Source organism: Palaemon carinicauda, chromosome 38, assembly GCF_036898095.1.
Source record: "Palaemon carinicauda isolate YSFRI2023 chromosome 38, ASM3689809v2, whole genome shotgun sequence".
In the NCBI taxonomy this organism is placed as follows: Eukaryota; Metazoa; Arthropoda; class Malacostraca; order Decapoda; family Palaemonidae; genus Palaemon; species Palaemon carinicauda.
The window spans coordinates 69050040-69073898 of record NC_090762.1 but is presented as its reverse complement, the minus strand read 5'-3'; the positions used below and the strand labels follow the sequence as shown (position 1 = coordinate 69073898).

The 23859-nt window shown below is 45.7% G+C and overlaps 1 protein-coding gene across 1 annotated transcript in view; it reads right to left on the bottom strand.

Moving 5' to 3' along the window:
- Positions 1-23859, bottom strand: part of LOC137630232 (BTB/POZ domain-containing protein 9) — a 155385-nt gene that overhangs the window by 21438 nt on the left and 110088 nt on the right. Inside the window, exon 10 of the mRNA XM_068361690.1 lies at positions 15838-16022. Coding sequence (XP_068217791.1) covers positions 15839-16022 — 184 coding nt within the window. The 3' untranslated portion in view covers position 15838. The remainder of the gene's footprint in view (positions 1-15837; positions 16023-23859) is intronic.

The window sequence follows — 23859 nt, the reverse complement described above, 5'->3', positions numbered from 1 at the left end:
TTTTCTTTTGGGGGAACGTATCATGGGTAGATACAATACTTTTAAAAGGATATGTTATAAAAGACAAAAATATCTATTCCCAAAGCAAGCAGCAAGATCCGACTACCGTATTGTTTGGTCAAACCTGTCCTTACTTCACTGTCGTCAGCATATTGGAAGTAAACCGAGCCTCCTATTTTGACCAAGATGTCATCGTCTTAATTAGCGGAGTCAGCATATTTTGAGAAACCAAGCCTGAGGGAAATCCTTGTTTATCAAATGTGTCACCATGGGAGGACACGTGCTGCCCTTTTGTTACGACTTAACACGTGGTCCAGATTGCATCATAAATTTCATCTAGAAGCTTCCATGGCGTGATTGAAGTGGGCGTTTTTAAGCAAGCCAATCGAGACGCAGAATTGTTGAAAAAAAACGCCTTCTATGGGAATGACGACTGCTAACTGCAATTAACTCCACCAATACATGGGTATATAAACTTCAAGAAGAAATTGTCCAAGAGAGATAGGACAGGACAAGACAAGAGAGGAACTATGTCCGAAGCAGATGAGAACCAAGTCCTAACAAGATAAGAAGCAGAGAAGACCAGAATTCTGATAGAGCCAGATTCTAACCTTCCCTTCTGACAACAAATGCCTATCTCCAAAATCCTGTTATGGCTGACAAGAGACAAATTGAAGCAGTCAGCCCTCCCTGCTTGTGACGAGAAGTAACCCACACTGCCTACAGCCTGCCTTAGTTCAACACTATCATTGAATTCTTGGAGAAGACTTCTGATGTTCGCTCTTCATGCCACCCTTTCTGTGACGTCTTCGAATCCGGCCATCGTGCCAGTTTCATCTGAACTTCAGCCTCCCTTCTGCAATGTTCTCAAGCCTGAAGTCTTTGTACCAGTATCGTCTAAGTAGATCAAGAAAACTATTCCCTAAGTATTTCTACCTTACTGACTGTACCCTTTTCTATTGATGTTTTGGTTGACTTGATTTGTCAGTTAAAGTAAACGAATAAGTGACATTGATTTTCTTTATATAAGTTTGTGAATAAACGTGTTGTATTTTTTACATTTATTTCCAATATTTCAATCGGTGTTGTTGGAAACATTTATCTTAATTATTAAAAGAACCTGTAACGATTTTAAGATCGTAACAACATCCACAAGTATACATGGCCTTCACCGTGTGGCAGTTACAAAAATCAAATAGATCACATTGACATTAATAAAGAGAGAAGGACTCTGAGAAATATAAGAAGTTATACAGATGCGGATATTGGTAGTGGTCACCAGCTCCCCATTGCCACTCTGAAATTAAAGCTGAAAGCACCCGACAGAAAGGTAGATAGAATATATAGGTTTGATACACCCAAACTTTTAGAAGAGCAAAGAGAAACATTTGCAATTGATTGAATCTAGCAATTGATTTGTAGTCTTAAAGACTTTAAGAGATGAAGAGCAGACAATTAATGAAGAATGGTGTGATATTAAGAACATATATCAGTCAGTTGGTAGTGAAGTTTTGGGACATGCAGTTACAAGGAGAAAGCCAAGGATATCAAATGATACTTGGGATACTATAAAAAGGAGACAAAGACAGAAATTGATTGTTGAAGGTTTTCAAAGAAGTAATGAAAATTACAAGGTAGAGCATGCTGAGTATTCCAGTATTGATAGTGGCACTGCCAACTGGATCAACTGGATTCGGATCACAATCTGAAGGTCCAATGTTGCAACAAGTGAGCCCCCCCCCTTCTTTCGATGCATCCTTGAAGAGCATCAAATACTCTGATGCTATCAGAACTCGAAGTCTGGAAGATCCTTGTGCTGAGACCAATAGGTTTTCAGGTCCCACTGGAAAGAACAAATACGGAGACAGACGTTGGGGATCAGATGTTCCAGGGAGGTCAAGTGCCCTAACAAGCGTAGTCACAGGCGTGCTTGTGGAGAATCTTGCTCCAGGAAGACTCATGTGCCACTCCATTTGGTCTCTCTACTCTGATTTGCCTGATTGGATATTTATTTGCATCCCAAGATATATCAGGTTTTGAGATAGTTGGAGAGAGGATTTCCCCTGATTTATCATGATCTCTGGATCGTGAACAAAATGATAAAAGCCTGTCTCAGTGTAGAAGGGTCTCTACCTAGTCAGCTAGAATCAGCCAGTCACGTAGGCAATGCAAAAGATGAATGCTGTTGGCATGGACCCAGGTTGAAACTAGAGTGAACACTCGGGAAGAACTGAGGTACTGTGGATAGGCCAAAACACAGCACCTTGAACTGGTAAACCTTGTCATAAAGGATGAATCTTAGGCACTTCCTTGACGATGGGTGGATTGGGATCTGGAAGTAGACATCTTTGAGGTTCAGTGTTATCATGAAGTCTTTTGATCTGATAGCCTGTCCTACCGTATCCGCCATCTCTATCTTGAAAGGGGTTTGCAGAACAAACCTATTCAGGGCAAAGAGGTCAATGACTGGTCTCCAGCTTCCAGATAACTTGTCTACATAAAAGAGTCAACTGTAGAAGCCTGGAAATCCATTTAGGACCTCTTGGAGAGCATCCTTCTCCTTCATGGTTTGGACTTCTGCCTGAAGGGTGAGGCCCTACGCTGATCCCTTAGCAAAGGAACACGATATCACAAGATGATGAGTCAATGAAGGGAGAAAGTCATTGCCTTCTCAAAATCCAGTTCATCCACTGGTTGGCCAGATTATGGGCGAGGAACTCGATAGCCCTCGCTCCAGAAAGCAAGGAGTTCATTGCCTTCCGCTTATCCGAATCTGCCATATCCTCATTGGCAATTAGATAGCCTACTGAGCCAGACCAGTAGTTGATCCCCGATGTGACTTCAAAAGAAGCCTTTGCAATCTGCTCCATGTTCGCGGCCTCTGCCGCTAAGAAAGTCACTAATTGGGCTACCAATTTGTCAAAGCTGCCATTGTGCACTAGAGCCAAAATTGGTGGATCTAAAGGCAAGGAAGAGGGATCACCATCAGCAATCTCGTAATACTTTCTCTGCCATACAAACGCGGTAAGGAAGGAATGATCTGCTCAGAGAGAGTCTTGACATCCCAGCTACAGCAATACGTCTCGATACGAAAGTTTCTGTACACAAAAAAATCATTTGAAAAGAGAAAAGACTTTTTTGGCTCATATTACGAAAAACTCCTCATATGAAACGAGATTCAGGTGGCCGGCGAAAAATAATTTTAGAATTTGAGCGCATAAAAACTGTAAACTCGCCACCATCGTCCGGCTTTCCCATTGGCTATCTCCCTACCTTAATGCTTGTTATCACCGCAAGATCCTGCTCCCCTATTTTAAAACAATAAGTACATATAAAAGTTAAAAAATACAATGAACAGTACTGTATTGTATGCATGTACGTACAATGCTACTACACATATAAAAACATTAGCGTTGTATTTTTTCTTTCATTTTGGTAAACAAATAACGAATTGTAACATTTTTTCCTCTTAATGTCATGAATATTTATTTACAATGAATTTCATATCAATAAGTACATTTTTTAATTAAAAAAATAAACAGAACTATAATGTATATACGAACACAAAATGCTACAACACATAAACACATTAGTGATATATTTCTATTTGATTTCGGTAAATAAATAACTGATCGCAACATGGAGTTTTTATGATAAAACAAAGTTTTATGAATACTTACCTGGCAGTTATATATACATTCGAAGCTATGTATATATAACTGCCAGGTAAGTTCTATTCATAAAAATGGAGTTTTTATGATAAAACAAAGTTTTATGAATACTTACCTGGCAGTTATATATACATAGCTTCGAATGTATATATAACTGCCAGGTAAGTTCTATTCATAAAAATATTTTTTCCTTTCAATGTCATGGTTATTTATTTACAGTTAATTCTATATCAACAAGTACAATTTTAAATAAAAAACACAATGAATAGAACTGTATTTTATGTACGAACGTATAATGTTACTACGAATATCAAACACATTAGCGACATATTATTCTTTCATTTTGGTAAACAAATAACAGATTGTGACATTTTTTCCTTTTAATGTCATGATTACTTGTTTACAAAAAATTTTATATCAATAAGTACATTTTCTTTTATCAAAAAACACAATGAACAGTACTATATAGTGCTATATACTGTGTATATACAGTATGTACGTACGTACAATGATACTATGCATATCAAAACGTTAACAATATATTTGTCTTTCAATTCGGAAAACAAATAATAGTTAAAAACTATTTACTGAACAATTATAGTTTATTCATTCTACAAAGTAAGTACACATACATATTAACATCAATGAATCCTGCTAGTATTACAGTAAAACAGCTAAAAAATAAGATTGTGAAAAAAAGATAAGTTATTTATTGACGAATCACCAATGAATATTAATTGTATTACTTAACAATAAAATAGCTACAGTAAAACATATGAATGAGTTGAAGAAAACAGTTTGGTTATGCGTGATAGAAAAAATACCTTTCTATAGTAAGGGTAACTTTAATAAAGTGCAGTATGTAAGGTACTTTATATTTTGAATATATACAGTACTGTACTGTATGTATTGTATTATTTTCCATTTATTATAGCATATGTTCTAATAACTACTTCACTTACAGGTATTAACAGTTAGGTTAGGTATATAGAATGATTCAAATGTATTTGGCTGCATTTCATTGTGGTAATAGCTTTCTTATAAAACTTAATGTGGTGTTTTTGTAGGGCTTGGAACAAATTAGGCGATTTATATGTAAAACTGCCTTCATTACATGAAAGCCACTCATGAATAATTTTGTATCTAGAGGTATTACTTGGGAAAGGACTTTATTCCTGGCTCTCTTCACCATCTTAGACCATGGCAACTCAATCCCAGTCTTGCCAGTTCTGGGGGCCAGGCAGAAGAAGTCCTGGACTGTATCTTTCCCCTCTGGGGGGAATAGGAAGGATTGCCCAGATTGTTGATTTTCCTTATGCAGCCTGAAACCTACATGAAGGAATGGTCCGACTCCCTTTGCTCCGAAGCAGCAGCCTTAGGGCTAGCAGCCTGTGACAGCAATCTGTCAGAGTGGTCTGAAATGTCTTCATGCACCTCATCCAGACCCAAAATCACATTCATAGGAACCTGGGCTAGGTCAGATTTGTCAATGGGATCCCTTGCTGGGGCCTGAGACCTAGAGGGTAGGTTCTACATCGTCTGTAATCCGACACTGAAGCCAAACCAAGAATGCCCTTCTGTTGATCTGAAGCCTCGAAATCAGTTCTTCGTTAGTGTCTTCATGTTCTTCCATTCCCAGGGTTTGGCCAAGAAAGAAAGGAGAGATGGAAACTCCTTCCGAGGGATTTCGACGAGCTGCGAGGCTTGAGGAGAAACCGTCAGGGCCGTGAGACCTAGGAGAACCGTCGAAACAGAGGCTCTGGGAGGGGAAAGGCTGGTTCAGTAGCCCCAAACTTTATCGGAGACAGCCAGTAATTGAGATCTTGAACCAATGCTGGTTCTTGGGTGATGGGTATCACCTGGGAAAGGCATCACTTGCCTGTGACCTCTTCTCCTCTTGGTCAGTTTAAGTGGGAAAATACCCAATTTTTACCAAATGGGATCTTGGCCAAGATGGGAGACCTTAGTGTCTACGTATTTCTGAAACCTACACGACTGCTCAGGAGAAGAAGTACAAGGTAAAGCTTGAGGAGGAGCATGACTCATGGCAGTACTCCTATGCCTCGGATCCACAGGTGTATCAGAACTCCCATGTGAACCCAACACTACAAGGGAGATAAGGATTGGGCTAGCCAAGGCCTGAGAAGGTGGAGCTGGAACTGGCTAGCTAACTGCCTGTTTCACAGTCTCAACAACCTCTTAAAACAATGACGCGTCCTTCACGGATGAAGGAACGGCTGCAGGAACCCAAAAAGGAGGGAGTTCAACACGCTGGTGATGAGCAGATGCCTCTCTTGGCGAAGTAAGCGTGCGCAATACTGGGGTAACGAGCGCAGCCAGAGAAGCGAGCAGACCTTCATCAGCGAGAGGAGTTCACTCGCCCACCCCGCCAGCATGTGGTTGGCGAGTGTGTGTCAACACACAAGACTATCCTGCCAAACTAAGACCTGTTCATCTGCAAGCTGTAGCACCATAGATAGGGGTGTAAACACTCGTCAGGGAACTTGCAAGAGGTTGACGAGCTCCCTTGTGTACTCTTACCGGAGGAGGTACGTGCTCGGATGGAAATGAGAAAGGCAGAGAGGGCTTGTCTGTAAATGCATGCTGCCATCATTCGCAAAAGTCTAGAACAAGATGGCTTTATCCTATAGGGAGTAGAGGCCTGAGACAATAACCCGGAAGAATTGTCTCACAAGACTCATTGTGCCCTGGGGGCATGATGGTGAAGAGGTGCAACTGCAAGTAGTTGATGGCCCTCACCAACTCGGTGCTCCGAAAAGTTCAACTCTGAAGAGCTGGAGCAAGGCATAAGTGAGTTTATGAAGAACTTGAAGGGGAGAGCACTCAAAAGAGGAAGCCCTTTCATGTTGACGAGAAGAGCAACCTTCCTCGTAGGATGGAGAAACAGTGCTAACGTGTTTTTCCTGTTGAAGGAATTCAGCGTGCTGTGGAAGCTCAGGTCACCGAGTGTGGCCAGCATGCTAACAAGCTAAGCTAGCTGATCGAGATCAGTTTACTTGCTCACCCCAGAGGTATCGCAAGCTTAGCCAGAACTCCTGAGGTTCCCGCAGTAACTCCTCAGATGGGTGAGAAGTTACGGAAGATGCTTCGGGTATGGGCATGAGACACTTTGGAAGGATTCAAATCCAGAAGTCCTGGGGGTGGAGGCCGTGATCAACCCCTACGGAGACAGGAGTGTCCCAAGCTTCAGCACCTCCAACAGCTGTTCTTTTGAGGGGAACCTGAGATCCCCACGGAAAGCCAAAGTTGATGCGTGGCGCCATAAGAGAGACTCACCTCAGGCGGTGGGCGCTGCCGCTTTGCTAAGGGAAGCGACAGGGTCCTCAATACCACAGAGTTGTATGAGGGTCAAACAGTCATCACCATTACTCGTTTGTCCTCCGAAGAAGACCGAATGAGCAAAGTAATCGGAGGGGAGGGGGTGGACGAGACGCCAAAGTCAGATGTCGGAAATTCTTTGTTCTTGAGGATGACCACGAGGGTGAAAAATCCATTTTAGACTTCTTCCCACAGGGAGGATGGCCACTCCCGACACTCTCCGCAGGGAGAGGCCTGAATGGATGAATATCCTCTGCACCAAGGGCAAAGGGAATGAGGATCAGTCTCCCGCACGGAGATGAAGGTGCCGCAGGAGCGCCCTTCTATGTCAGGACAATCCTGCATCTTAGTAGTCCTCAGTAAGATCAATCAAACAAGGAAAACAAAGATAGTTTACGGCCAGCCTTTAAATAGGTTTTTAATGACACACCAAGCCAAAAGCATAAGTGGATAAATAGATTAGCTGAGGGTGTGAGCAGGGTTACTGGTCTACCACCTCTAACGACAGATTGTTTACCTCATGTAAAAAGTTTATGGCTAGTTTTTCAGCTACACAGAACAATATATCCATAGTAAAGAGTGAATTATTTGTATTTGTGTAGGAACAAATACAAAATAAGCAGGCATGATAAAACTTTGGATACTTGAATGTACTTTTCAAATAAAAGTTGTCATCATTTATATTTTATATCAGGTTTTCCCTTTAAGAGATTTGCAGGGAAATGTGCTCCCTAAAAATTAGTTCCTAATAAGAAAACCCCAAAAACAGCTTTGAGCACAAATAAAAACTACCAAAATGACAAATTCGGAGATAATTTGTATTTTTCCTAACCATACAAACCTTAGCTATTTACATAGGGGGTTATTACTTTCGGCGTAGCTGAATGACGAGCCATTAGATTTTTAACGAGGGTTAACTACCCTCTCGCTAGTTAGCGAGTGGGTAGGGGAGGGGTAGCTAGCTACCCCTCCCCCCTCACACACCGGTGAACTGATTCACTTCGCTTAGAGGTAGGACTTCACGGGGGACAGGGCTGGCGGGCAAATATGTGTAAATAGCTAAGGTTTGTATAGTTAGGAAAAATACAAATTATCCCCGAATTTGTCATTTGTTCCGTAACCGAAATACAAACCACGCTATTTACATAGGGTGACTTAACCCTTAGGTAGGGTGGAAAGTCCCAGCCTTACTGGCTTTGGCTTTTGCCTGGGGACTCAGAATCCGAGTGAGTAGCACTCGAGAAAAGGAGTCCCTGCACCTCGCAAATTCCTTGCTCCGCAAGGACATGCGGCCTACATAAGCTTGTATGTGAAGGAATGAGGTGTGACTCGTCCTAGGAAGTTGACCTGAAGTCCTTTAGATGGAATTCTAGGTTAGGACGTTCCCAATACCACCTCGTCAGGGTATGGGGGACGCGACAGTATTATATTAATACTAGGAACACAAGGAAGCATGGTTTACCTGCAGTGGTTTAAGGTCAGCTATGCAGAGAACCAAGGATGCTGCTTTCCCCAAGAGAGGGGAGGATGAAGAAAAGAGTAAGGGCCAGGCATACTTTTTCATTCATGCAGTCTAAAACCGGGTAACAATGCCCTCAACCTTCTGCTACCTGTCCATTAAGAAGCCTGAGGTTAGACCAATTGTTGTGCAGCCACCACAGGGCCGTTAGATAATGTATCGAGACTCCTGTGGGTCACATCCTGCAGATAGTGGGCTGTGAAGGTCGTTTGACGCTTCCAGACCCCAGTTTGTAGCACCTGCATCACAGAGAAATTTCTCTTGAATGCCAGGGACGTTGCGATGCCTCTGACATCGTGTGCTCTAGGGTGACGTGAAGGAGGAGGGTCTGGATTCAGGACATGATGGATGACCCTTCGAATCTAAGCTGAGATGGTATTCTTGGTGACCCTCCTCTTCGTCCTTCCTGTGCTCACAAACAGGGCCTTGCATGCGAGGACGAACTGCAGCTGTTCTTTTAAGATAATGCCTCAGACTCCTTACTGGGCATAGTAGGAGATGGTCTGGGTCATCTGTTACAGAACCGTGGGTCTGGAACTCCAGGATTTTGAGTCTTAGCTACAAACTCAGGGACCAACCTGAATGTTACGTCCCCCCATCCCCTTGAATGGGCGACATCGTACGAGAGACCATGAAGTTCACTGACACGCTTGGCTGAAGCCAGAGCGAGCAGGAACACCGTCTTCCAAGTAAGGTGACGATCAGAAGCCTGGCGTAATGGTTCGAACCGGGGGCTCTTAAGAGCCCTGAGAACCCGAACCACGTTCCATGGAGGAGGTCTCACTTCCGACTGAGGGCAGGTAAGTTCGTAGCTTCGTATGAGCAAAGAAAGTTCCAGCGAGGAAGAAATGTCTATTCCTTTCAGCATGATGGCCAGGCTTAAGGCTGAGCGATAGCCTTTCACCGCCGAGACAAATATACAAGAAACTCCGCTATTGCTGGAACAGTGGCTTCGAGTGGAGAGATACCCCTTCCACGACACCAACCACAGAAGACTCTCCACTTCTCCTGGTAGACCCCTGCAGATGACTTTCGCAGGTGTCGAGATATCCTCTCCGCAACTTGTTGCGAAAAGCCTCTCTCTGTGAGGAGATGCTGGATAGTCTCCAGGCGTGAAGTCGAAGCGATGCTACGGCTTTGTGGAAGATGTTGCAGTGTGGTTGCTTGAGTAGCTCGTGTCGTGGGGGAAGTTCTCTCGGGAGTTCCGTCAGGAGCTGCAGAATGTCCGGGAACCAGTCTGCATGATGCCATAGCGGAGCGATCAAGGTCATTGACAGGTTGACCGATAGTCTGGTCTTGTTGAGCACCCTTCTCATCAGACAGAACGGTGGGAAGACGTAGACGTCGATGCTGTCCCACCGTTGTTGGAAGGCATCTTGCCAGAGTGCCTTGGGGTCCGGGACAGGGGAACAGTACAGCGGAAGCTCCAAGTTCAAGGCTGTCGCGAACAGGTCCACTGTCGGGGAACCCCAAAAAGTCAGGACTTTGTTGGCTACTAGAGGATCCAAAGACCACTCGGTACTCACTATCTGCTCACTGTCGGCGAGCACATTCCTTTTGCTCGGAATGAAGCGAGCTGATAGTGGAATCGAGTGGACTTCGGTCCATCTCAGTATCTCTACTGCAAGATGGGATAGCTGATGTGAAAAGGTACCTCCCTGCTTGTTGATATAAGCCACTACTGTGGTGTTGTCGCTCATCACCACCATGGAGTGACCTGCCAGGATCTGTTGGAACTGTTGAAGTGCCAGATATACGGCCTTCATTTCTAGCAGATTGATGTGGAGGTACTTTTCTGATTCTGACCATAGAATCTGGTTCAGAATGTGGGGACCCTACCCTTCTTTTGACGCGTCCGAGAACAGCATCAAATCCGGGGGGAGGACAAGAAGATCCACTCCCTTTCGAAGGTTTTCGTCGGTCAACCACCACTGCAGGTCCGTACGTTCCACAGGACCCATAGGGACCAGAATGTCCGGGGAATCGTTGCCTTGATTCTACCGGGACTTGAGCCGCCATTGCAGGAATCTCATCCTGAGGCGGCCGTTTGGAACTAGACGGGCCAAGGAAGACAGCTGACCTAGGAGACGTAACCAAGATTGGGCTAGAAGCTCTTCTCGTCTGAGGAAAGAATCTGCGACCCTCCTCAGCCTTGCTATCCTGTCGTCTGATGGAAAGACTTTGTGGAGATTGGTGTCCAATATCATGCCTAGATTACCAGTCGTTGAGATGGAAGCAGAGAAGACTTCTCGAGATTTACCATGATCCCTAGACCTTGGCAAAGTCCCAGAAGCTTGTCTCGGTGTCGAAGAAGGGTCGACTTCGAGTCTGCCAGGATCAGCCAGTCGTCCAGATAGCGAAGGAGACGGATGCCGATCCTGTGTGCCCACGAAGATATCAGGGTGAACACTTTGGTGAACACCTGTGGTGCTGTGGAGAGACCGAAACACAGCACCTTGAACTGGTAGATCTTGTTGTCTAGGCTGAATCTCAAGTACTTCCTAGAAGACGGATGGATTGGGATCTGGAAGTACGCGTCCTTCAGATCCAGTGTGCACATGAAGTCTTGCGGTCTCACTGCAAGTCTGACCGTGTCTGCTGTCTCCATGCTGAACGAAGTTTGTTTGACAAATTTGTTCAGGGCTGAAAGGTCGATGATGGGTCTTCAGCCTCCATACGCCTTCTTTACGAGAAAGAGTCGACTGAAGAAGCCTGGGGAGCCGTCGACGACCTCTTGGAGAGCATCCTTCTTGAGCATGGTCTCGACTTCTGCCCGAAGGGCTAGCCCGTTTGCCGATCCCATGGCATAGGAGCTCAACGACACTGGATTTGCTGTCAGGGGAGGGAGAGATGCTATGAACGGGACGCGATATCCTTGGCTGATCACGGAGATCGTCCAGGAATCGGCCCCGAGTTGCTGCCACCTGAACGCGCAACTTTGCAGGCATCCCCCCACTGGTGGACATGCAGGGGGATTGCCAATCCTAGCGTTTGCAGCCTCGGCCGCTCCCTCTAGGATTCCTGCCTCCCCTGGAGGTCTTTCTGCCCTTCTTGTCTTTGACAGGAAAGGGCTGCTGTTTGGACAACTTTACCTTTGCTGCCAGAGCCGGTTTCGATGTCCTAGACTGACGAAGCTGTTGTTGTTGAGGTGCTGGAGGCTTGTAGGGTCTGGATGTAAGAGCCCTGACGAAGCTGTTGTTGTTGAGGTGCTGGAGGCTTGTAGGGTCTGGATGTAAGAGCCCTTTGGAGGAGAGAATCGTGATTCGATTTCCTCCACCTCTCAGCTGTCCGTTCCACATCCTTGGGCTCAAACAGGCTCTTTCCAAGGATGGAAGAGTGTCTGAGCTTGCAGACATCCACGGCTGGGACCTTCGAGTGGAACCTCTCGGTCACCGCATCACGACGCTTCAGGATCAAGTTTGCCCACAAGTTCGAAACTTGGTGAGCCAGAAACTCGATGGTGCGTGTGCCCGAGAGGAGGAAAGTCTCCATGGCCTTCCTGGTGCTCTCCTTGGACAAGTCCTCGGATCGCAACAGGATGCCCAGAGACCCCAGTCAGACATCCAGCCACGAAGTGGCCTGCATGGCACACTTTGCGACTTTCTCCTGGCTCAAGATCTCTGTAGCCGAGAATGTCACCTGCCGGGCGGAGTTTCTCAAGTGAAATTCTCCTGGTAAGCTCTTCCACAGAATGGTGGAGAGGAAGAGCTAAACAAGGCTCCCCCATGATCTCAAAGTACCTCCTCTGTTGTACACGAGGAGGTGGGAGGAGTTTGTTACCGGCAGAGGAACGGCTGAAGGAGGCGAGTTCGGAGAGCTGGCCCTCAACCTTGTCTCTGGCGCTCTTTACTCCCTGGGACTAGGGCAGAGCCACACTGAACTTCGAGGGTTTTTGAGTGCCGTAGACTTGGTCCAGGACTGTATCCTTGCCTTCGTGAGGGGCGGTCTCCGGGTCCTTGAACCTGTTGAGTTGCCTCATCAGATTCAGGACCTGCCAGAAGGCATGCTCCGACTCATACTGCTCTCCTCCTGGTGGACTGGCAGCAAAATCTCCTGTCCCCAACTGCTCTACTTGGGGGGACACGTGGACGTTCTCCTGGGGTCTTGCTGGCTCTGGTCGAATCCGGGAAGAAGACTTCGGGACAGTCTTCGAGTCCTTGGGCTCCCTCCTAGGAGGAATACAGGACTCCAGTAAAGAAGTCTGAGGGCTCCTCTCTGCCCCCACACGGGACGATTCTCCTACTCGAGGAGGGGTTCCTCTCATTGGTGCCGTGGGAGAATGTCTCACCTCGCTGGATTCTCCTGAATACGGAAAGGCTTCGTCCACGGGAGAAGGAGACAACGTCTGAGAGGGGGAAGGGGCCTTCCTGACGGACTTCTTAGGAGCCAGTTTAACCCTAGGAGAAGTCACCACGAAGTCTACTCCTCTCTCCCTCTTCAGAGGGGAAGAGGCTGCCGTTGGTTTGAGGCCCAGGTCAGCAAGGGCCGGCTTAACAGCCTGGACGACCGCTCTGATCAGGGACCCAAACCAAGGCTGACGGCTAACAGATGCAGTGTCAGCGACTCCTGCTGGAGGGAAGGGGATCGGGCAATCCTTTGGAGTAGACACCACAGGGCCTGCCTGAAAAGAAGAAGATGAAGAGTGTTGCCTAGACCTCTCTGAAGATTTTTCCTCCTCCTGCAAGTGCGCTGTTCTGCGCTTACGGGGGGGGAGATCGTGAAGACGATGATCTGGAAGTACAGTACGCGCTCCTGAAGACTCGCAAGGTTGCCCGTGCTGCAAAACCCGGCGGGAATCGCAGTCGAGATCGCGCTGGCAGTCGCGCGATGGTAAAATCGCAGGATCGCGCGCGGGCGAACGTTGGCGCACATGCACACGGGCGCGTGGAGATGGAAGCGCGGGTGCGCGTGGGCGCGCGGGCGCGCAGGCGAAAGTGCGCGTGGGCGCGCAGGTGTGGGTGGGCGCGGTTTTAAGGGCGAGCGCTGGCGGCCGGGAGAACGACGGCGCGCAGGCGAGCGATGGCGCGCTGGCGAGCGATGGCGCGTTGGCGAGCGATGGCGCGTTGGCGAGCGATGGCGCGTTGGCGAGCGTTGGCGCGTTGGCGAGCGATGGCGCGTAGGGCGAGAAGGCGACCGACTGTGCACAGGAGAGATAGCGCGTGGGCGAGTAGGAGACCTTCGGCGATCAGAAGTGTGGGCGCGCGGGAGACTTCTCGTGGGCATGCGGGCGCGCAGTGTCTCGTCCCAATCTAGAAGTGCGCGAGATGGCGCGCAGGCGATGGCTGGCAAGTAGGCGTGCAGGCGATGGCTGGCGAGTAGGCGAGTTCTGAGGGCGCGCAGGAGAACGCAAGCGAGGAGGCAAAGGAAGAATCTCCTTGCCTGCACCCAGATCCGGAGATCGTGGGCGCGCGGGCGAACGTGGGCGCACATCAGGAACAGGGCGCGCAGATGTGCGCTGGCGAGTAGGCGATCGTGGGCGCTCAGGAGAACGTGGGCGCGCATGGCGCGCAGCAGGAACAGGGCGCGCAGATGTGCACTGGCGAGCAGGAGAGCGCTGGCGCACAGGAGATCTCTGACGAGCAGGAGAGCGCTGACGCGCAGGTGAACGCTGGCGAGCAGGAGATCTACGGCGAGATGACTCTGCTACAGGAGATCGCTGGCGCGTTGAGTCCGAAGAGGGCTGGTCCTCAGCTACATCAGGAGAGCTCTTGCGCGCTATTGCGCGCGAGCGCGCAGGAGATCGTAGACGAGCCGGTAAAACCTGGCACTTAAGGGACTTACTCACATTGTGAGATAAGCCCTTTTGCCCCGAAGGGACCGGTGCCCGTTGGATAACGGAGTGCGTTGGCGCCCACCGCGCATCTGCGTCCAGGAACGGAGAAGGAAGACTCCCAGGTCTGGCAGGCGTAAGAGATCACGAACGATCTGCTGAGAGGTCTAGAGATGCAGCTGCAATGGTCTGCTCATGTCGAGGAGGATCCTCTGCGGGGGACATCGAAGGCGATGAACCGAAGAGGCGCCTCCTAACTCCCTTGTAGGGAGAAGGAAGGCCTCTACGGCGAAGAGGAGGGCGAGCCTTACGGCGAAGACGACCTCGAGGGGCAGCAACACCATCGTCGGTCCTCCGAAGAGGAGTCTCCGTCAGTGAACTCCCCCGAGGGGGAGAATCACCCGCAGGAGAGACCGTTGGACTCAGCTCCTCCCTCGAAGGATGTTCGGAGGGGGGAACTGAGCCTTCAGCAACATCAGCAACAACAGCAGGGGTTTGACCCGCCCGTCGGAAGCCTCTGCCACAACAACGTCGACAATAGACAGAGGATCTACCTCTGCTATTACCGGCGACTGTTTGACAGCTGCACTCAACTGGATCAGGTCAAACAGGGCTTCTCTGGAGGGCGAGCCCTTAAGCCCCAAGGAAGCCCAAAGCTGCCAAAGATCATTATTAGCAACAGAGTTATTAATATCCTCCCCCGGAGGAGGAAGAGGAGCTGCCTCGCTATGGGAGGCAACTCCCTCTCCCGAAGAATGGCCTACGCTACCACTCGACGGCCTCTCACGAGAGACCGATCAAGTGGGAGCTTTGGAGGAGGTTTGGGCAACGGAAGAAGAGTCCTTGGAACCTTCCTTCTTCAAGGAAGCCCTTGAAGGAGAAAGGTCACGCCTGGACTTCTTCTTACGTCGCCGGGAAAACCTCTCCCACTGGGAGGTAGACCACTCCCTACAAGTTTTATCTCTATCACACCGTTGACCTCTGCAGTACGGACACAAGGTGTGAGGGGCCGTCTCGACCGCCCACATAAACGTCCCACAAGGGCGGTCGGGTAAGCCAGGGCACTTCCGCATGATAGAGATAGAGGCCAACTTCCGTACACACAACTGCAAGAAAAAGCAAAAAAAGATTAAGGCTGTCAAAAATGCGAGGGTGAGACAGACACGTCTGATCATCACCCGAGCCAAAAGTGAAGTGAATCAGTTCACCGGTGTGTGAGGGGGGAGGGGTAGCTAGCTACCCCTCCCCTACCCCCTCGCTAATGGCTCGTCATTCAGCTACGCCGAAAGTAATACCCTCCTATGTAAATAGCGTGGTTTGTATTTCGGTTACGGAACAAACAGGCTTTGAGCACAAATAAAAACTGTAGTCACTATTTCTGGGAAGGATATCAAGTTATCATTAGATGGGTTATGGTCCTATGAAGGTTTCCTTGCCTTGCACTACTTATAATAAAAAAAATAAGACTTTTTGGTACTATTATTGGTAATCCTACTAATGGTTGGAAAACTACATACACATTTGTTTCAAAATCTCACCTCACTTTCCATACGGGGTAAAGACTTCATAGTCTAACACAGTGAAGTTATAATCACTCATCAATGTATTACACGATGCATTTTCCCCATCATACGAGTGTGGAAGATTAGAATAGCTTTCCAAATTCTGGTTGCAATTGCCAGCAATAAAAAGATCTGCACCAGCTCCAAATATTGGCCCACAGCTGTCAAGTAAAAATGGTATAAATAATTAGTCTAAAATTTAAAATGACCAAGAAAATGAACAATTAGATTACTTTTTTAAAAATCTGGAATAAAATTCATGTTTATCTAAAATTAGCCTCTATACTGTCAATAAATGGAGCAAAGAAATGAACAGTACATGTACTTTTTTAGATCTCATCTACTATCATGCCAAATAAATGGTACTATGATACAAGTAACATCCATGGCAATTTCTTAATAAGATAAGTTTAGTTTACAAGCTCACCCTTTTGTTCATGTACCCAAGATGGGTGTTGGTGTTAGAATACCTCCTTACAAAGTTCTAAGGTTCTAAAGAACATGAAATTCTAAAATATTATTTCTTTAGAAAACTTGTCCTCTTGCATACAAGCCAGATTTGGATGTGTTACACTTAGGTTTAAAATGTTGACCATACATCCTTAGCAGGAATAGCGCAATGGATTGAATGTTCAAATTAAGATTTTCTTTTGAAGAAACATTATGCATTTACATTGAAATAAAAATAAACTACTAACTTAAATAGCTGAATAGACACTTAATTGAGAAAGCAACTGACAAATACACTCTCTCTCTGATCATGTCAAGCTGAAAAGATACTGACAATATATTTAGGATATCATTATTAATACAAAACCAGTGTATAACCATAGTTAGGCTCTAATAAGGAAGACAGACAACTTAGTGCATAAAAGAAAATTATTAGTAGAGCAAAACACAAATAAGAGGTATAACAAAATATTAATGGAATTTTAATGATAAAATATGTTATTTTTATACTCCAACTGATGTTCATATGCTTCTCTTTGGAAGCTTGTGTTTATTAACATCTGCCTCTATAATTTGAAAATTTTCCCATTTTCTTTCCTTACAACTGGCTCATGCCTCTTAAATTATTGCAACATCTAGCGGTAACTGGCAAAAAGCAAATCTGTCGTCCACACACTCTCATTGTCCTTTCAGTCTTGTAGTCGAAACTATTTTGTATCCTTTTGTAAACACCAGTCATTGAAGAGGAGGTTGGGCATGTACTGTATATGAACATCAGGTGAGAATGCAAATAACAAATTTTATAATCAAAATTAATTATTTCTATAAACCTCTCGAAGTTCATATGGCTCAATCCCAAATTCTAATAGAGGTTTGATAACAGTGAAGGAAAGAAATAGGAAAAAATAGTTCTAACCAAGTACCAAATATACCTGATTCTACACTCACCTGTCTAGAAAATTTGTAAAAGAAGTCTTGCAAAATACATCTGTAGGCCTATAGCATTACTTCAGGTTATTTTAAAATGACAAATTTGGAAATAATTTTCATTTTTTCTAACAATACAAACCTGGAGCTCTTTACAGTGGAGATATATTTCAGTGATAGCTGAAACTGGCTGTTGAGCTATTTGCGAGATAGGAACAAAGGCTTAATGTTCTTTTATATTTTATGATGTATTGTGTCGTGTTTGAGAGAGAGAGAGAATATTCAGTGAAACATGCTTTCAAAGTTTCGCCATGCATAGCAAAAGGATGTCATCTTTTTTTAATTTCGGGGACAGTAGGTGGGTGGAGTTAGCTGGTAAGTCGTCTCGCAGGTGCGTTGATGTGTATCTGAGAGTTGCCTGAAACCCCTATGATTCACCTCCTGGCATTTTTATCTAGTTGGAAACTCTGACATAGACACAGCTCCCCCCCGCCTACCAGAATTCGATCCTGAAACCTTCTGGAATTAGGCAAAATCCCATATCAAAGGTGACCAGGGTTAGGTTACCGTCAGAGACAGACAGACATAGAGATTGGGTTAAAACTGCAGCCAGAAGATAGCCCCCTTCCCCTCTACCTCTCTTATTCATGCCCAGAACCCAGTGTATAGTTTTTAAAAGTGTTCATTATGTTAGTGTGTCCTCTCCTAAGTGACTCTGTGCCCCAAAGAAAATCTTGTGTCAAAAGAGTGCGCGCAAGGCTAAAAGGGGATTTTGAATTCATTGTATTAGAGCTAGTGTTGGATTAGTATGAAGTTTTTCGTAAACAGTCCTGTAGGGAAGATAGATTTTGTTGCGTGATCAGGTTATATATTACAGTATTCATTAAGTGCCAAACGTGAACATTGTTTTATTTCAGAATTATCTCAAGCATTTGTATTATTTTCATTACATTATTTCTTTTTTTAGGCTAAGGTTTATATCGGATATAATAGTTTAAGTCAAGTTATTATCTAATTTCAGATCGTAACATTTTCGTCTTAATCTAAATTTTGTTCAGATTTAATTTTTCCTGTGAATTATTTTATCATTGTGTAAATTCTTTTAAAATGTTGTAATTTACATAGAATATATTTATTTTTGTAAAGTGTGTGTTATTCCAATCATCATTTTTGGGCTCGGCCATGTCGTCCTGATGGAAGGTTCCTTTAGGTAGCCTTTCTAAGGGATATTTGATACAGTGATACTCCCAGAGAAATAAACCGAAGGTTTCCAGAATTCTAACTCCTGGCGCAATTCATCCGTAATATAACTTTAAGGATGTCGCATAATATCAGATTTAACTCTTTGCGGGGAAAGAGTGGCGAACGAAAGGGGAGCCATTATCTAGGTACCCGGTGGACCCCCTCCCCGTATTACTACGGCTCATCATTCCTTTGATCGTAGCATTTAAGCACTGTGCTCTCCCACGTTTCTCTCGGTGTTGTTACTGTTTTCAATGAATATTATCATGCAATCTCCAGCCTCTTCAGCCTCTGGAAAGTTGAGTAGTTAATCTTTCCTGTGTATAATTTTAAAGCTCCCTTCACACAGTTAAATTAACATAATTTAGGTGTGTTAAGTGGAGCACTGCCATCTCCGGAGCCGGCCATCTTAAGACTGCTGTCGCACGTCATAAATGCAATTACTTAGTTAGAAGTGCAACGTTCCCTGTATTTAGCTATAAAGAATTTTCTAGCTAGTTAGGCAAAATTATACTAGTGAAGATTGCATATATATATGTAATATTTCCTCTTCCAAAATATAGCATTTCTTTCGTATATGATAGGGGCTCGGTGGTATCACTCGTAGCCGTGGTCTCCACTCGAGTTAGGCTAGTCTAACCCGTGTGGTATACGTTAGTAATGTTAATCCCATTGTTTAACCTCTAGTATCGTTTCTATTAACTCGGTCGGGGATATATATATCCCCTAGAATTATTGGTATAATTCAATAAGCTTCTCTTTTAGAGAAAAGAGGATAAACCCTTCTTCCCCCCTGAGCGCCGCCATCTCAGGCGGCAACCCTATCTTCCGTCATCGCCAACGAGTAGTTAACTCTGGCATGACTTGGATGGCGTTTTACCTTCGATCTTCTTTCCCGCCGAGTATCCCGGCTTTGAAGTATGACAGTAACTCAGGGTGTATTGTCTTGCAGCCGACAATGTCATCAACAGGGGAATCGTGATTCCTCTGCCAGCTATGACGTTGTCGGCAAAGGAAGCTAGGCTTCCCAAGTTTACCATCGAAAGTAGGTGCCCACCTTTCTCCCTTGTAGACTATAAGACATGTCTTATAACCGACAATGTCGCCGACAGGGGAATTCTTATTTCCCTGCCGCCCATGACGGCGTCGACACAGGAAGCCATGCTTCCTTGATTTACAGCCGAAAGTAGGCGGCATACTTGCCGGCGCCTTTCTCCCCTGTAAACTATAAGACCCTTTTTTGGGCTCATGCCATGTCGTCCTGATGGAAGTTCCTATAAGTAGCTTCCTAAGGGATAAATGTACTACAGTGATATTCCCAGAGAATTTTACCTTTAGGTATCCAGAATTCTAACTCCTGGCGCGAATATCCTTAAATTTTCTCTCAAGGATATCGCATAATATCAGAGGACGTATTTTTGACACGCCACATAGCAATCTGCACCCCTAATAGCGTTTACGCTTCGAGGGGGGTGTGGCAGAATAGAAGGGGAGCCGTATCAAGGTTACCCCCATTCTCGTACAGTACTACTATTGAGTATGACAACAGCGCCATCTCCAAGATGGCGAACATTCCTTATTTTTTAGCGATTTCGCTCGGTGGTATTCCCTGTTGATCTAACTTTTCGATCGTTTTGCAAGGATTATAATTATGCTTTCTCCATCTTCTTCCGCCTCTGGAAAGTTGAGTATCGGGTCTTTACAACGAGTATATTTTAGCTCCTGTTTCACAGTGAAATTAGAGTAATTTATTGTGCCTAGGAGCTAGGCCTGTTACTGAAGGCGCCATGGGCGCTGTCGTTCGTTGTGTTATTTAGTTAGTAGAACGACTTTCCGGTTTTAAATAGCATTAATTAATTAATTAATTATGTAAGCTACTTAGGCAAATTATACTTGTAAAGATATTTATAATGTGCATAATTTCCTTTTCCATGTCGATCGTATAATTAGAGTTTCAGTGAGTTAGGTAACCGAGATCTCGACTCGCCTATGTAACCTAACCTAGGCGTTTTATTATACGTTCAGACATTTCCCCAGTTACCCTCGTGTATTGTTTTTCAATTCAAGTGGAGATAGAGATCTCCTAGAATTATATGAAACCTTACACATCTCCATGGAGATTTAAGGGTAATCTCTCCTCCCCTCTGAGCGTAGCTTCAGGCTACAACCCTGGTGGGTCATGCCCTGAATTTTATTCAGGCATGACTAGCCTAGGGTTGTTCTGTCTCTTTCCTTAACCGCAGGTTGTGGTATACCAGCAGGTTTTGGGATTCAGTCAGAATCTCAGAGTATTTAGTATTGTGTCAGCGATCTGCCGACAGGGTGAATAGGTTGTAGGATACCATCATTCCCCTGCCGGCTAGGCTGCCGACATAGGAGGATAGCCCTCCCTAGCCGCACTTGAAGTGGTGGTAGGATACCATCTTCTCCTTGCGGTCTAGAAGACTAGTCCTGTGCTCACAGCCCTTAGGCTGAAGAATAGTATTCTTCTTTTGCCTAGGATGGCGGCGGCACTGGAACTCTGTTTCTCTCTTGTTGAGAGGAGGCAGCAATGCAGCCGTCCCCTTAACTGTATTGACAATCTCTAGGTTGGAGAACCGAGTCTCTCCTGTCACCTAGGATACCGCCGATACTGAAACAGAGTTTCTTCAAGATGTGGTAGGACTTACAACTTTGCCAGCTCCTTCCACACCTTATACAGGACCCTGTTCCCTCCCCCTCTGTCCACTTTATGATGGCCAAGCCATTGTCTTTCACTGGGCTGGCGTCCTGCAACCTTACCGTTGCCGGTGGGTTGCCGGGGCCGGCCAGACTCCCTCTCTACGGCCGTTGTCCGGCTGCCGGTAGCTATGTTAGCTGCAGGCAGCCATATTGAATGTCGGTGATCATGTGTCTTTCAACTGCTGGCGGCCATGACGGCTGCCGGCGGTAATGCATACTGCCGGCAGCCACATCATCTGTCGGCAACTATGGTCTCTGCTAGTGGCTGGCGGTGGCTGGCGGCTGCCGGCAACCATGATGGCTGTGAGTTGGAAGTCCCTTCTGTCCCCAAGGTTCTTCAGTTCTCCCTTGGACTGCTAGCCACAGGTTCTGTTGCCGAGTACCGCCGGCCAGGCCGACACAGATAGGTGCTGACTCAGACGGCAGCACGCCGACTGTACTGGTACTGCTGGAGGCTAGCCTGCCGGCAGTGTATCGGCGGCTCCTTGCCGGCAATAGTACTGTAGCTGGATGGAAGCCTGAATGGTACATTCTCCCCTTCCATTTGAACCTTCTTTCTGGAGAAATGGAGTAAAATTAGACTTTTACATCCTTAATTACTGTATACATACAGAGTAAGGAGTAGCCTTTCCTCCATGCTATCTCTCTCTCTTTTAGCTAGCATGCTGGATATGCCGGAAAGATCTAGCTATGCCGGCGACATGCCGGGTGAACTACAGTACTGTACATGCTATACAGGTAGCCAGTATATCTGCAGTATAGAATATACTGCAGATAGAAAACTGCTATATATATTATACTAATAGTTATTTCCAATATATCTAGGGTATCCCTACACAGGTATTTGCTGAGCCCAATCCCATATTGAATGAATATAATTTCTTCAATATCCTGATTAGAAATCAGTTTTTGGATTACCCTACAATATTAAATATTTTCAAGGCCGGGGTGTTACACTCCTAACCCTTAAAGGGTAGAGCCTTTATCCTTGAGTCTCCCTGATCAGGAAACTCTATGATTTAATATTGTAAGAAAGGCCACGGCAAATAGGTTGGGTGGGATACACAAATATATGTCTTTATTTTTCCCTAGTCCAGTTGGCGTCATGCCAACTGGACCGTGCTGTCAAATGCTTGCTACGAAGGCAGCATACTGGCTGTACTACAATATATAATTGTACAGTAGCCAATAATTTGCAAAATATATATACTGCAAATAGAAAACTACAGTACGATTATACAGTAGTTATTTCTAACATAGCTTGGGTACCCTTGTGCAAGCTTCTGCTGGTACCGCTCCTATATTGAAAGAATAGTATTTCTTCAATATTCTGATTGAGAATCAGTCATCCTGACCCCACAGTGTTAAGAATAAAAAGGGACAGTGAATTTGTACTTCTCTACCCCTAGGGGTAAGAGCCCTTTTAGTTGGAGTTCCTTGATAGAGGAATCTCCCTATAGTTAATACTGAGGGGAGGTAACAGCATTTGCTTGCAGGGGGTACACAAGTATGTGCCTCCTACTATCCCTTTATAGCTTACTATCCTAAGCTATTCTGTTAAAAGATGACTTTTGCATGATGATTATCAGTGAGATAATCCATTATATACTCATTCTGTTTTCCTTTCCTTACAGGAGGAACACCAGATGACTTGTGCTGCAGTCTTCTGCAAGGCCAAGAGTAAGTATTTTTACGGTCATAATACTTGCAGGTTTCATGCCCTGCAATATTATTTCCGAATCCCTACATTATTGGAACCCGCAGGTTTGCAATATATGTCGGACATTAGTGTCCGAAGGTTTCGAGAATCCCAAGTCTATAGAGACTAGGGATACAGCTCAATACAAATTACGCAACTGGGTGAGAGGCTTCCAGAAAATCTCTCCGGGGCCTTACCTACCTAATGATAGGATGCGTAAGTGACTGTTTCCGAAGGCAAGTGAGGAAATAGTGGTGCCTCAGGCACCAATTACATCCCCCGACGGCCAGATAGCCTTTGGGAAGGAGGGCAGGAAGTGCCCGGCGGTAGAAGGGGAAAATGTCATGTCGGAATTGCCTCCGCCTATGCCGGCTCTAGAGCCATTGACGTCGACATCTTCGTCTTCTACCCCTCTATTAGATAGAATGGAACAATTATGTGCCCAAGTGAATAATCTAATTGAGAGCTTTCGTAAACAAAATGAAAAGCAGGAAGTAAAATGCAAGATAGAGCCTCGCAAAGCTTCTCTTGTCGCTTCCCAAGGGTCATTCAAATGACCCATGGATCAAGACCTACCGACATGCTCCAAAATCCAATTTTGTCCAAGCTTTGATGCTTTCCCTAATTGTTTTGTTCGACTGAGGTATGAACCAAAGTCAAGAAAAGGAACGGAATCGAAGGAGGCCATGATTCTCGACCATGATAAGGCACAGGCTATCCTGTAAAGTAGCCTGAAAAAGGCGGGTTACTCGGAGTCGAAGGTATTCTCACTGGATAACAGGCACCCTTCCTTTCTTGCTCCTGCTTCAATCTCATTCCCCTTTAAGGGGAAAGCATTTAAATCTGTTGCCAAGGCAGTGGAGGCGGGTAGGCCATGTCCTGCACTCAGGAGTGCAAACCTCTGTCACCAGCCTTTCCCAGACAGGAGAAGGACTGGAAGGAAGTCCATTTAACTTTCT